Source organism: Eptatretus burgeri, chromosome 16, assembly GCF_056783735.1.
Source record: "Eptatretus burgeri isolate ZD-2024b chromosome 16, Ebu_testis_v1, whole genome shotgun sequence".
NCBI lineage: Eukaryota > Metazoa > Chordata > Myxini > Myxiniformes > Myxinidae > Eptatretus > Eptatretus burgeri.
Window position 1 is genome coordinate 65,585,484 of NC_140976.1, and position 16,006 is coordinate 65,601,489.

At 44.6% G+C, this 16,006-nt stretch overlaps 1 protein-coding gene across 4 annotated transcripts in view; it reads right to left on the bottom strand.

The window, feature by feature from the left end:
* The window catches only part of LOC147011232 (breakpoint cluster region protein-like), a 194,939-nt gene extending 181,388 nt beyond the window's left edge, over positions 1-13,551 (bottom strand). For 3 of the 4 annotated variants that reach the window (XM_085859219.1, XM_085859221.1, XM_085859220.1), the window contains exon 1: positions 11,770-13,551. In XM_085859219.1, the coding sequence (XP_085715345.1) occupies positions 11,770-13,423 (1,654 nt within the window). In that variant the 5' untranslated portion in view covers positions 13,424-13,551. The remainder of the gene's footprint in view (positions 1-11,769) is intronic. The other variant, XM_085859222.1, reaches the window with a different exon arrangement.
* Positions 13,552-16,006: the final 2,455 nt, after the last annotated feature.

The window sequence follows — 16,006 nt, forward strand, 5'->3', positions numbered from 1 at the left end:
TAAATAGATAGGGGGAAATGGTTGAATGAAGAGGGAGGAGGTTAAATAGATAGGGGAAAAGGTTGAATGAAGAGGGAGGAGGTTAAATAGATAGGGGAAAAAAGGTTGAATGAATAGGGAGGATGTCAAATAGACAGGGGGAAGGGGTTGAATGAAGAGAGAGGAGGTCAAATAGACAGGGGGAAAAGGTTGAATGAAGAGGGAGGAGGTTAAATAGACAGGGGGAAGGGGTTGAATGAAGAGGGAGGATGTTAAATAGATAGGGGGAAATGGTTGAATGAAGAGGGAGGAGGTTAAATAGATAGGGGAAAAGGTTGAATGAAGAGGGAGGAGGTTAAATAGAGAGGGGGAAAAGGTTGAATGAAGAGGGAGGAGGTTAAATAGATAGGGGAAAAAGGTTGAATGAATAGGGAGGATGTCAAATAGACAGGGGGAAGGGGTTGAATGAAGAGAGGAGGTCAAATAGACAGGGGGAAAAGGTTGAATGAAGAGGGAGGAGGTTAAATAGACAGGGGGAAGGGGTTGAATGAAGAGGGAGGAGGTTAAATACACAGGGGGAAGGGTTTGAATGAAGAGGGAGGAGGTTAAATAGACAGGGGGAAAAGGTTGAATGAAGAGGGAGGAGGTTAAATAGATAGGGGGAAATGGTTGAATGAAGAGGGAGGATGTTAAATAGATAGGGGGAAATGGTTGAATGAAGAGGGAGGAGGTTAAATAGATAGGGGGAAAAGGTTGAATGAAGAGGGAGGAGGTTAAATAGAAAGGGGGAAATAGCTGAATGAAGAGGGAGGAGGTTAAATAGAGAGGGGAAAAGGTTGAATGAAGAGGGAGGAGGTTAAATAGATAGGGGAAAAAGGTTGAATGAATAGGGAGGATGTCAAATAGACAGGCGGAAGGGGTAGAATGAAGAGAGAGGAGGTAAAATAGACAGGGGGAAAAGGTTGAATGAAGAGGGAGGAGGTTAAATAGACAGGGGGAAGGGGTTGAATGAAGAGGGAGGAGGTTAAATAGACAGGGGGAAGGGTTTGAATGAAGAGGGTGGAGGTTAAATAGACAGGGGGAAAAGGTTGAATGAAGAGGGAGGAGGTTAAATAGATAGGGGGAAAAGGTTGAATGAAGAGGGAGGATGTTAAATAGATAGGGGGAAATGGTTGAATGAAGAGGGAGGAGGTTAAATAGATAGGGGGAAAAGGTTGAATGAAGAGGGAGGAGGTTAAATAGATAGGGGAAAAAGGTTGAATGAATAGGGAGGAGGTTAAATAGATAGGGGTAAAAAGGTTGAATGAAGAGGGAGGATGTTAAATAGATAGGGGGAAATGGTTGAATGAAGAGGGAGGAGGTTAAATAGATAGGGGAAAAGGTTGAATGAAGAGGGAGGAGGTTAAATAGAAAGGGGGAAATAGCTGAATGAAGAGGGAGGAGGTTAGATAGAGAGGGGGAAAAGGTTGAATGAAGAGGGAGGAGGTTAAATAGATAGGGGAAAAAGGTTGAATGAATAGGGAGGATGTCAAATAGACAGGGGGAAGGGGTTGAATGAAGAGAGAGGAGGTCAAATAGACAGGGGGAAAAGGTTGAATGAAGAGGGAGGAGGTTAAATAGACAGGGGGAAGGGGTTGAATGAAGAGGGAGGAGGTTAAATATATAGGGGGAAGGGGTTGAATGAAGTGGGAGGAGGTTAAATAGATGGGGAAAGGGTTGAATGAGGAGGGAGGACGTTAAATAGACAGGGGAAGGGGTTGAATGAAGAGGGAGGAGGTTACATAGACAGGGGAAGGGGTTGAATAAAGAGATGAGGGGAATAAAGAGGGGGAAGGGGATGAATAAAGAGGGAGGAGGTTAAATAGATAGGGGAAAAAGGTTGAATGAATAGGGAGGATGCCAAATAGACAGGGGGAAGGGGTTGAATGAAGAGAGAGGAGGTCAAATAGACAGGGGTAAAAGGTTGAATGAAGAGGGAGGAGGTTAAAGAGACAGGGGAAGGGGTTGAATGAAGAGGGAGGAGGTTAAATATATAGGGGGAAGGGGTTGAATGAAGTGGGAGGAGGTTAAATAGATGGGGGAAAGGGGTGAATGAGGAGGGAGGAGGTTAAATAGACAGGGGGAAGGGGTTGAATGAAGAGGGAGGAGGTTACATAGACAGGGGGAAGGGGTTGAATAAAGAGATGAGGGGAATAAAGAGGGGGAAGGGGTTGAATAAAGAGATGAGGGGAATAAAGAGGGAGGAGGTTAAATAAACAGGGGGAAGGGGTTGGATAAAGCGGTGAGGGGAATAAAGAGGGAGGAGGTTAAATAGACAGGGGGAAGGGGTTGGGTAAAGAGATGAGGGGACTTTTAATATAGAGATGGGGAGGTGGTGTTGAATAAAGAAATCTGGGTGGTGGGGGATATTAGGTTATGAAAAAGAATGAAGGGGTTGAATGGAAACAGAGAAACAGAGACACAGAGACACAGAGACACAGAGACACAGAGACACAGAGACACAGAGACACAGAGACACAGAGACACAGAAACACAGAGACACAGAGACACAGAGACACAGAGACACAGAGAGAGACACAGAGAGAGAGAGAGAGAGAGAGAGAGAGAGAGAGAGAGAGAGAGAGAGACAGAGAGAGTGACAGAGAGAAAGAGAGAAAGAGACAGAGAGTGACAGAGAGAAAGAGAGAAAGAGACAGAGAGAGAGAGAGAGAGAGAGAGAGAGAGAGAGAGAGAGAGAGAGAGAGAGAGAGAGAGAGAGAGAGAGAGAGAGAGAGAGAGAGAGAGAGAGAGGAAGGGGAGTTGAATGAAGAAGAGAAGGGGTTGAATGAAGATAGAGAGACAGAGAGACAGAGACAGAGAGAGACAGAGAGACAGAGAGAGAGCGATAGGGATGTATATAGCATATGACGAGGAATTCGCAAGGATCGAAGCGCTGGATACGATGCTTTTCATTCTGAGCGATCCACCGACGAAGATTCATTGCCAAGACGTATTGGTTCACATACAGTTGTTCTTCTGCCTGGCAAGATTTTTCCTATTGCGTATTTTGCCAACTGGCACTCATAAAAAATGACGGTAAATATACACCCTATTTTTGAAGGACTACCATTTGAAAAATAATCGGTTTGCTGATTTGTGCTGTGGAGCCTCACGTTGCAGACACACACACACATACACACACACACACACACACACACACACACACACACACACACATACACACACACACACACACACACACACACACACACACACACACACACACACACACACACATACACACACACACACACACACACACGGAAAACCCGATAAACTTCTCTCAATGCTCTTGTTTGACCACACCTCCTGAGCCACACAATGTTTCATAAGCCACGCCCACTTTCCATAAGCCATGCCCACTTTCTTACGCCACTCCCACTTTTCATCAACCACGTCCACTTTCCCTAAGCTCCGCCCACTTTCCTATGCCCCTCATACAAAATGATGGTGAATAGACACCCGATTTTTGAATGACTACCATTTGAAAAATAAAACCTCAATCAAATATTGGCTCGAGTAAAATTTTCAAAATATCTCGAAGTGTTTAATTCCGAAGTCTCGTTTCTCTACATTCAAAACTGAAGGACAAGTATTGAAAATACTGTACGCGGTTTTTCGGCCGCTGCACAGCAACGGGTGGTTGCTAGGCAACGAAATTCAAACGCTTACATTCCCAGCACATATTGCACATGTTGGCAAAGTTTCATCGAAATCGGTTTGCTGGTTCGTGCTGTGGAGCCTCGCGTTGCAGACACACACACACACACACACACACACACACACACACACACACACACACACACACACACACACACACACACACACACACACGGAAAAGCCGACAATAAGGGATATCTTGCATATATAGCGAATCCAATATATGTTGTAATGTTTGTGGGGTACATGAAGGGGTTTCACAAGAAAGATAGCATTATGTGGAGTTGCTTGGCCCGTGGAGGTGCAGGAGACATCTCGATGTAACTAAGTAGGGAGACTGTGAGCTTAAGTGTTACGTGTCACCACAATGAGGGGGGGGGGGTATTGCCGTGCTAATTAGATAGGGATTATGGATAATTTCCCCAGTATGTAATTGCCCCTCTGTGACTTTTCCCTCTATTTTTATATTTCAACATCGGCAATGAAGGTGGGGAATACGTCCCAAAAACAACTACAAGCAAGCAGAAAGCCCCGCCTTCAAAGGGTGACAACAGGCAAATTCACGCCCCCAAGAGGTGATTGAGGGGCGTGATGTCAGACGCAAAAAGAGGAAGAGGGTGAAGGAGGCGAGTAGTTAAGGAAGAGGGAGGCACGCGGATGGAGAATCTCGCTTTTGCTCTCGGCACAACGAAGGCTGCACGATTCTCGTGTTCGTGCTGATGAATTTGGCTCGCACGCTGAGCAGGACGTTGGCTGTTGACGGTTCGTTTGAGCCGTGAAGTGTGTACGATTCTGAGGAGGGAAGGACAGTGTGCCTCGTGGCCTGCTCATGGGGCCACAGAGATTGTCTCATCGTGTGCACCATTGTTGTGAAGAGACCGATTGTGGGAGAGCAACGTCGGCATAATCGCTCTGAAAAATAAACTACAGCGCGGTTCGTGAGCCGTGCCGTCGAGTGCCATCTCCGTGCTGCCTGACAAAGTGCTTGGCGCCATTTTGAGTATGGTTACGCACATGCTGACACTATCCAATCACCACGTTCCATAAATACTATCTCGCCGAGACCCCCCGACACTATCCAATCGCCACGTTCCATAAAGACTATCTCGCCGAGACCCCCCCGACACTATGCAATCGCCACGTTCCATAAAGACTATCTCGCCAAGACCCCCCAACACTATCCAACCACCACGTTCCATAAAAACTATCTCGCCGAGACCCCCCCCCGACACTATCCAATCGCCACGTTCCATAAAGACTATCTCGCCGAGACCCCCCGACACTATCTAACCACCACGTTCCATAAAAACTATCTGACCGAGATCCCCCAACACTATCCAATCGCCACGTTCCATAAAGACTATCTCACCGAGACCCAAAGCTAAGTGCCGAAATAAAGAAGGAATTATTTTTATTCAATATCTACCCATTTGTCTGTATCCAAGCCCGTGTGTCGAGGCGCCTCAACATTGAGTTTAATTTACCTCACGTTTTTCTTTCATTATAATAATTTAAATTAGTCATTGTACATATTCGATTATTGTTATTAAATTATTTAGTTAATTAGATTTGCTTGTGCCCCTGTATTTATGCCATTCTGGTACATCGCTTGGCTGTTTTCCCACGCACATTAATCTCCGCCAGTCTCGGCTGTCGGCCTCCAAGGGAGAAGTTTGGTCATCCGTCCAGGTAGGGGTGAATCTCCTGGACACGACAAATATATACATATACAGTATATATATATATATATATATATATATATATATATATATATATATATATATATATATATATATATATATATATATATATATATATATATATATAGTAGCTTGAAAAAGTATTCACCCCTTTCCAATAATGGCTCATTTAAATGAATTACGAATTGTGTAGAAACTGTTTTTTCAAATGAACATTTATATTAAAAACTGAAGAGATCAAACTAAACACTGTTATAGTTGGAGGAGGTTACATGTCAGGAACACCTGTAAAAACATGTACAAAATCAACATTCACTGGTTGTAATAGTGTTCAGCGCTTTCGGTCAGTACTTTGTGGAAGAACCTTTGACAGCAATAACTGTTATGAGTATTTTGGGGAAGATCTCCACCAGCTTTGTACAGTGAGATGGTGAAATATTTGCCCATTCTTCACGTGAAAATTTCTCTCGTTCTGCCAAGTTTGATGGGGATCGTCGATGGACTACGATCTTCAAGTCTCGCCATAAATGTTAGATTGGGTTCAAGTGAGGACTTTCACTGGGCCACTCAAGAACATTAATTTTTTTCTTATTCAAACACTCCAGTGTGATTTTAGCTTTATGCTTCAGATCATTGTCCTGATGAAATGTGAATCTCTGACCCAGTTTCAGATTCATGGCTGACCCAAGCAGGTGTTCAAGGATTCTCCTGTACTTTGCACCATCCATTGTCCCTTCTATCCTGACAATCTTGCCAGGTCTTGCTGATGAAAAGTAGCCTCATAACGCAATGGTGCCACCACCATGCTTGACAGTAGGGATGGTGTTGACTGGTTGATGTAGAGTGTTAGGTTTGCACCAGACGTAACGCTTTGAGTTCAGACCAAAAAGTTCAATTTTTGTATTGCCTGACCACAAAATATTTCTCCACATGCCTGCAGTATCATTAAAATACTTTTTTCACAAACTCCATTCAAGCTTTTAGATGAGCCTTTCAGAAATGGCTTCTTTCTTGCCACCTGTTCATGGAGGGCAGCTTTGTGAAGGAAACGGGATATTGTTGATTGATGAACACTGACCCCCATCTCAGACATCGAGCCTGTAGATCTTTCAGTCATTGTTGGATTTACAGTGACATCCTCAACCAATTTCCTCCTCTCAGCTGCTGAGTTTGAATGGGGACCCTGATCTAGGTAGAGTCTGGGTGGTATGATATGTCTTCCACTTCTTAATGATGGATTTCACCGAACTCAAAGAGTTAATGAGTGACTTTTAAATCTTCTTATAACCCTCTCCTGAACGGTGTTTCTCCACCACTTCATGTCTGACTTCTTTGGAAAGTTCCTTGGTCTTCATGTTTTCCTTGTTGGTTGACCAAGTGAGTTGCACTTTAAAACTCCTTCGATAAGTGGGGGAGTTTAGTTTTTAAGTTAAACCACTGATTACATACACGTGAAACCTGGAACACTCATTCTGTAACCATTCAAACAAATAATTTCCTATTGTATAAATGAACAAACAACCTTTACAGCTCCTGAAGTGATTTGCGGTTAATTAGGCAAAGGGTTTGAATACTTAAAAAGCTCAGAATCATATGATTTTTATCTGTTAATCTAACTTATTCACATTTAATTTGCATTTTTATGCATAATCAGTTTTCCAACCAAGCAGCGAGCTCGCACTCGCTAAGCCAGCCGTTCCTTATAAACGGTTTTGAATGGAGTGCTTCGGCCACTTGGCGAGCGTTCTGCAAGAAACTTGGGAACTGAACAAACCCCTGGCTTGTGGGGTACACCCATGTGCAGGTTATATGTGCCCAAAATTTTGTTTGAGTACTTTTTCCCCAGGTGCGAGGTGTACCAAGGGGTGGGTTATTTGCGTGAAAATATAGTGGTTGAAACCGTCCATCGTTACCCATCGCTTCGATGACGGATTTAATCAAAAGAGAGCATGTTGGACATGAAATATGTTTGTAAAGGACATCTGTGAATCTCAATGAGGATGTAAAATGAAGTGAAGCAGAAAAAAAAGGATCTTTTATAACATGTAGTAGTTGTTGTCACCGTCATCATCGTGTGGTTGTTGTGGCTATTTGTATGCTCCTTCTGTGTCACATTTTATTACCTCCGCCATTACCAAGGGTGAGGGTGGTTATGTTTTCATCCCTCTCTGTTTGTTTGTTTGTTACCTGCAAAATCGAAGGTTTTTCAAGTATATTGGTCAGTCGATTTTGTTATTCTATCTGTTTGTTTGTCTGTATGTCTGTCAATCGCCTACAAGTCACAATTTTAAACCGATCGTCATGAAACTTTACCAAGTCGTCGAGGTAGTCTCAACCGAGAAGCCTATTGATTTTGTGGTCAAAGGTCATCCTGAGGTCAAATTTCTAAAATCGTCATTTTTCATTTGATTAAATTGAAATTTGAACCACATTTGCATAATGCGTCACTGTATTGGGAAGCCAACTATGTTTGAGGTCAAATGTCAACTCAAGATCAAACTTCTAAAATCATCAATTTACATCCTATTAACTTGAAAGTTGAACAGGATTTGCGTAGTCAATCACTGAATTGGGAAAGCAACTGTTTTTGAGGTCAAAAGGTCAAAGGCTAACTCAAGGTCAACCGTCTAAATTCATCAATTTCAATCTGGAAAATAATCAATTTTCAACCGATTGACTTAAGCTTTGATTAAGATTGTCAATTTTAATCTTAATGAAATGGACAATTTGATGTATCCATGGCAACCTTTGGAGAGGGGGATGGACTTTGCAAGTATCGTGCTCTGCACGACGTCTTTTTCTTGTCTGTCTGTTTGTGTGCAGGATATCTCAAAAAGTTGTGGACAGGTTTGTTGTGTGACGAGGACAAAGTGATAAGGTTTTGGTGAAAATCCGAATCCAGATCCGGCTATTAGATTTTTGTAAAGTGATTCTTCACCATTGAGAGAAAGGACCAAAGACGATAAACGACAATCACGATATCTCAAAACGTTGCAGACAGATTCGGATGAAACTTGGTGGACATGTTGGGTGTGTGACAAGGACAAATGGTTCGATTTTGGTGAAGATCTGAATCCAGATCCACATTCAATATTTATTTAATTTTACAGTGATTCTTCACCATTTAGAGATAAAGCTAAAAATGATATATAGCAGGATATTTACCTCCGCCACCGAAGGTGAAGGAGGTTATGTTTTCACCCCTTTCCGGATGAAATTTTGTGGACAGGTTGTGTGTGTGTGACAATGACGAACTGATTAGATTTTGGTGAAGATCCGAATCTGGATCCGGATAATTTTTAAGTGATTCTTCACCATTGAGAGATAGGGCCAAAAATAATATATAAGCACGATATCTCAAAATGTTGTGGATGGATTCAGATGAAACTTGGTGGACATGTTGAGTCTTTGACAAGGATAAGAAAGGATTTATTCAATTTTAGTCTAGATCTGAATCCGGTTCTGGATACGACAATTATTTAATTATTAATGCGATTCTTCACCATTGAGAGATCGGGCCATAAACAATATATAGCATGATATTTCAAAAATGTATTGGGCCCGATATGTTTTCGTGGGTCAGGCATTGCGTGGCAGAGGTGTACGCTCTACCGAGTGCCCTTCCAGTTCAAAAATGTATTGGGCCCGATATGTTTCTAAATCTCTCTTGTTGGCATACCGTTTGAACCACTCCATGAAAGCTCGAAATCCTTCTTCTTCTTCTGCTTCTTCTTCCTTCATGGAAAGATTTACGGACTCAAATTATCAGGTTTCCAACCAAGTTAATCGATCGTTAGCTTTCCAACGGTGCTATTTTTTTATCATTCTACAACAGCAGGAACACTTTGAACAGACGGACAGACGACTGGACGGACCGACAGACGCTGCTCCTTTTAGTAACAGATAGTTGAGAGGAACACTCTCTCGAGTGTAAATGGGGTATAGAAGAGTATTATAACCAACTCTAGAGCAAATTGTGCAAATAAACTTTACTATCGGCCTTTTTACGGGTTCCATAACAACCAGTAGCTCGTGATGCTGATGCATTCCAGCTTCAAATCCCGTACGCTGCGTTGATTTGCCCATCGTCTACCAGTCTTTGCAATACGTGGAACGTACACAGTCATACAATCTGTACATGCTCCATCATGAACCTTAGATCATTGATAAAAAGTGTGTACCTCCACAAAACAAAGGAAGTATCACATGATCCGAAATGCACAAATTATAAATAACTTGTCATTAGAAAAAATATACTTATCTGTGCTCAGAACACATCAGAAGGAGGGCTTCTATTTTATTAACCAGTAGATTTAAGTGCATTGTGACACGAGAACATACGATGTCCAAGAATCCCCCCAAAAAATTCAAATCCAAATGCATCGGGACCATACTCTGTGCAGAGCATGAGTGCTGCCGAAGCAGTCTCCTGGGCTATTGGGCACAGTCCTGGACGGGTCGCCACTCCAACGCAGGATACCCAAATGGCTCAATCATCCCAGCAAGCTGGTAATCATTTTGCCGACCTCGGAAGGTTGATGGGCTGAATCATCCCCACCTGGTATTAATTCAACAGCCAAGCAGGATTTGAACTCAGGAATATGGGATCCCAAGCCCACCACCCTAACCATTAAGCCAACACCAGGCATGATGTCCAAGAACAAATTGATACAATTGGATAATGACCAGTATAATTATAATACAGCATACTTTGTGGAAGAAAAACTATGATGATCGAGACAGGCAGACCAAAAAAGAGGAGCGTCCAACGGTTCGACAAGTTTCCCTTGTCATGATATCTGATGGAAACTTAACCACAGATCTCACGTGAGATTTCTGTGAAGGTCACACCGATAGAGGTAGCCCGTACAGGCATAGATACGGAAAGTGAGTAAGGGAAGGCGTTTTACACACACTGGCATTTTTGTGCCTTATAAGGTGAGACGGAGCCGTCCATGGAAGGAGAAAATGTGATGTTGGCCAAAGAGACCTTTTGCATTCCCAACACAACATGAACTTCAACTGAGTTCATCAAAGCACAAGTTGCAGCCAAAAAAGTGGTGAAGTTTTCATTCCATCCCGACCGATCGCACAAGTCGCTCACATTCTTCCTAAAACCTCAAACTGTAAGTGTATCTGAAAACCTTTTGTTCGCAAAGAACATTTTCTGTTTTTAACGCGAGGAGCAAACCTTGTCCATCAAGTACGTCCGCATGCAAGGACCTGCCAAAGGAGGGGACAACCCAGCGCAACTGCAACACCTGCAGGGGGTAAGACCGACGAGAAACGAGTTGGCTTTGATGAGGCCGGCACGCATCTCACCCTCTTCTTCTCGAGGGACAAAGAAAGGGCACAAAAGCGTCATCCTGGTGGACCTCAAGATTGGCAAGAAAGCGGCCGAACCACAAACACACCCTTTCTCGAGTTTGATCAGCAGGCCGATACAACCTGCCGTTGCGGCGGAACACGGATAAGGTTACGAGGAGGGAGCTGCATTACGTGAAGATGTAGCGCTTAACAGAGTAAATGGTTCATTGACTGGGGAAGTGGGGTGGCTGAGGAAGAGGAATAAGGGTCAAAGTGTTTTTTTTTTGGGGGGGGGGGTGTTGGACAGGTGTGCAGGCAAGCTCGTAACACTCCTTCGTGTTGGTTTGTCGATGAATATTCCCCTTTGTAATACCATGAATACATACCCTCTGCCTTTCAAGATTATCTTGCAAATCGTCTGTCCACATCAACTGACGGTTCATAAACATGGATGACAATGACAAAGTGAAGTGGTGCAGGTGTGGGTGGGGCTGTCTGTTCATCTGTTCACTCCACACAAACATGCAGAACCGCTAATGACTACTGGATATTGCTCGACAAGTTCGATTGGTTCACATCCTCTCCGGATAGTCCAAGGATGGATAAACAAAGCACCTTCCATTAAACGACTTCTTCTTAAGGCAACAATCGTTCCCACGTTCTTTCACGAACCGGATGGCCAGGCCCGAAGTTTGACTAAGGTTAGGGAAGGAATTTATAATTTGTGCAGGGTGCCGGTGATAGCTCGCCGACTCTTCGGAACGTCCACCAGCAAATACCGGCAGAGGGGACGCCCAGTTTAACGTCCATATTGACGATTCACCCCGTCTGTGAAACACCAGGATGACAGTTTATAGCTGGGTCGGGATTCGAACCCAGGCGAGATGGCTAGATGGCTTCATGGCTTAAAAGGTGAGTGTGCATACTTGTCGGCCATCCTGCCAGCCATACCTTCTACTAATCAACTGACGGTGTGATGATATCAGATCAATCAAACATCGACCGGTACAGTATACATGAAGCAGCACCATAAATGAGATCAAACGCACCACTCACTGCAAGAATAATTACTACCGTTTCTTACCAGAACATCCTTCAAAAACTTCATCAACCATTCCTTGGCGAGGCCTCGATTGTCCACTTCTCCTGAAGCCGGACGACGCGGGAGACCTTTGCGGCGAGTCTGGCACAGAGGCCGTTGTGCCGGGGATCTTTGCAGGGACAGCCGTGGTCTTGCGTGTCGCTCGTTTGGCACCGCTCGCTCCATGTCCCGAGGCACCACCGACGCTCGGACCACCCGGTCCACTTGCGGCAGCGCCATGAGGAGTCGGTGGACTGCTGCTATCCAAAGACTGCTGTGAGTTTTGACTTGGGGAACGGTTTTCCCGGTCTCGAAATAACCGATAGGAACCGGGCGAAGCCCCGTGACTCGTGGGGCTGGCAGAAGGACCGGGATAACCAGGATGACACCCAGGAGATGAAAGTTCTTCCTCACTTGATGTCAGGTTGTCGTTGGAGCTGCAGTCTGGAGTGTAGCCACCTCCGGCATCTTCCAAACTACTCGGCGAGTTGGACCGTTTCGGCCAACTGAGGCGCTCTTCCTTGGGTGTGGTGCTGGGAGCAGACTGCCTGCTCAAAGCACTCACTAGGTCTCCTTCAACACCGATGTTACGAAGCGCCGAGGGCACGCAGGACAGCGGTAAGAGACCATCCTTGAGGAATCTGGGTGAGATCTCGGCCAGAATTGCATCGTCGCGGTCAGGTGTTTCAAAAGAGCCGTAACCCTGGCGATGTGCCCGGTGTGCTGCAGATGACGCTGGAGGTTCAGCCCGACCAGGCGATGTGGCACTGGTCAGACGCCTCCGCCTCTGCTGCTGCTCGAAGCGCATTGCTTCGCTGCCCAGGTTGGTGATGTGCTCCGACACGTCTCGTTCATTGAGTCGGATGAGGCCACGTTCGTGGTGGAACTCCACGTTAGCGTAAGTCGGCAAAGCCATTCCTCCTCCTCCTCCTCCTGCACCACCACCAACACCACCACCATCACCACCACCACTGCTCCCACCGCTACTACTGCTCACTTGCGTTCCTTCCCCAGTTTGAGAACTGTGCCTCCTGAGTTTACACGGCTCCTGCCCCGCACTCAAGCAAGGGACCCTGGAGGGTTTCCCACCTGCGGTTCCCACGGCCGCAGTCGAAAGACCGGGACTCGACTCCGACTTGGTCCTGTTCATGGCCCCGTGGCCACACGGCTGCCCGGGAAGCGGTCCGGCTCCTCGAGACCTCCTCGCACGAGACGCTAAAGCCCCGGGAACGAGAGGTGGGCCGCGGGAGACCGTCGGCTCGTCACACTCGAACTCGGGCTCCGCGTCACAACGACGGAGGGTCGACGGGCTCTGGGCCGCGCACACCGCCCGCTGCTCACCGTCCGCTCGGCCTTCGGCGCCGCAGTGCGATTCCGCGGGCGGTCTCCGTGCCTCGCCCCGGTCACCCTCCGGCCCGCTTTTACGGAACCCCCATCGCTGCCGATCGTAGCTTTTCTTCTCCTTGGCGAGCAGCGTCTGCAGGTATATCATGCGGAACCGCTCCTTGTTCACCTCGACCTCGAGCCGCCTGATGTTGCGCTTGCAGCTCGCGAGCTCGGCCTCGATGTCGCGCGCGCTCCGCAGCTCCATCCTCGGAGGCTCCGAGTCGGGGAATTGTGCACGCCACGCCTCGGCGAAGCCCACCGGGTCCACCATGGTGTCGCGCTCCCCGGCGGCGCCACGGAGAAGGCGGTTCGGCCGGGAGGGGGAGGAGGAGACGGGGTTGGGTGAGCTCAAGGGTCGGATGATCACCACAGAGGAGAGGGAGGAGGAGCCAGGGTGCTCGCTCAGTAAAAGGGGCGTGGTCTGTACGCGAGGCCCCCCCGCTGGAGGCGGAGCTTGTGTCTGGGACACGCCCCGTTCGTAACATCGTCAGGTGGGCCTTGCAGGAAGCAGTTGGATCGTTTCGACTGCAGGTGCGAAGGTGTTGAGTGAAGGAAGGGACGAAATAAGGGTGGAATCTCGATGAAGGGTAAATGAACGAAACTGAATTCGGAACATTAAACGGGAGGTATGTATGTATGTATGTATGTATGTATGTATGTATGTATGTATATATGTATATGTATGTATATGTATATATATATATATATATATATATACATATATATATACATATATATATATATATATATATATATATATAAATATATATATATATACATATATAAATATATATATATAAATATATAAAAATATATATATATATATTTATATATATATATATATATATATATTTATATATATATATATATATATATTTATATATATATATATATATATATATATATATGTATATATATATATATATATATATATATATATATTTATATATGTATAGATATATAAATATATATATATATATATATATATTTATATATAAATATATATATTTATATATATATATATATATACATATATATATATATTTATATATATATATGTATATATGTATGTATATATATATATATATATATATATATATGTATGTATATATATATATATATATATATATATATATATATATATATATATATATATATATATATATATTGTGTGGAGCTCGTGACGAGAGTTAAACTAAATTGAAGAGGAAGAATCGAACAACGGAAAATACCGATCGTGGTGGTTACGTTGAAGGTCGGGCTTGAAAGAAGCTCATTGATTGTAAACACAAAGTGTAGGTGCATCGCGGAATCCATGACGACGAGGAATAAACATTACACTCACAAGAACCTCAAACCTGGTTTTAAACACCTCATTGTAAATCAGACATTTTCTCTCAGAATCCCTGTACATCGTTTTTCCTGTGATCCCAACGTGAAGCCTCTCCGTGTGGCTCCGCCCACTAGCCCCGCCCCTTTCGCTCAGTGGGCGTGGCCATGCGCTCGTTGCCGGTTGAACGCACGAGACTGCGGAGCGGAGCGTCCAATGGAGAGATCAAGCGTTCCCTAATTACATGAGCACTCTCGTCGAGCCGGCACCAGGGCCACTCGATTCTACTTATGCGCCTCAAATCAAAATGTACATCGCTGGGGTTATAAATGGGGACGAGGAGCAATCTGCAAACGGCAGCGCCCTGGGGGTGTCAGAGGCGCCTGACGTCACAAGGAACCTTTCACCACAAAGACAATGAGGGAAGAAGAAGAATCCCGAAGCAGGATGACGATTGGTGAACGCCTGGGCGTGTCAGCACGTCCATCATTCGCTCCAATGATTCTTTCCTTTTCACGCACATTCTCCCTCTTCACTCGATATCATTATTATTGTCTCCCATCCATTTGTCGATGGAATTAGCGGCAGGACTTCGTTAAGTTGTTAACCGACTTGTGTGTTTGTGTAGTTACTTACACGTCTGACTCTCAATAACAACACAGATCCCACTGAAGTAGCAGCAGGAGGTGATGCATCCAGGAGCACGCCTCTGTCCGAACAATCTTCGAGGAACAATATTCCATATTTTGGATAATTACACGAAGATTCCACAAATGTGTGTGTGTGTGTGTGTGTGTGTGTGTGTGTGTGTGTGTGTGTGTCTTTTGTACATGTGTATGTGTGTGTGTGTCTTTTGTACATGTGTATGTGCGTGTGTGTGTATTTTGTACATGTGTGTGTATTTTAGATGTGTGTGCGTGTGTGTATTTTGTACATGTGCGTGTGTGTATTTTGTACATGTGTGTATGTTTTAGATGTGTGTGCGTGTGTGTATTTTGTACATGTGTGTGCGTGTGCGTGCGTGTATTTTGTACATGTGTGTGTATTTTGTACGTGTGTGTGTATTTGATACATGTGTGTATTTTGTAAATGTGTGTGCGTGTGTATTTTGTACATGTGTGTGTATTTTGTACATGTGTGTGTGCATGTGTGTATTTTGTACATGTGTGTGTGTTTTGTACGTGTGTGTATTTTGTACATGTGTGTGTGCATGTGTGTATTTTGTACATGTGTGTGTTTTGTACGTGTGTATTTTGTACATGTGTGTGTGCATGTGTGTATTTTGTACATGTGTGTGTGTTTTGTACGTGTGTGTGTGTTTTGTACATGTGTGTGCATGTATTTTGTACATGTGCGTGTATTTTGTACATGTGTGTGTGCACGTGCGTGTATTTTGTACATGTGTGTGTATTTTGTATGTGTGCGTGCGTGCGTGCATTTTGTACATGTGTGTGTATTTGATACATGTGTGTATTTTGTAAATGTGTGTGCGTGTGTATTTTGTACATGTGTGTGTGCATGTGT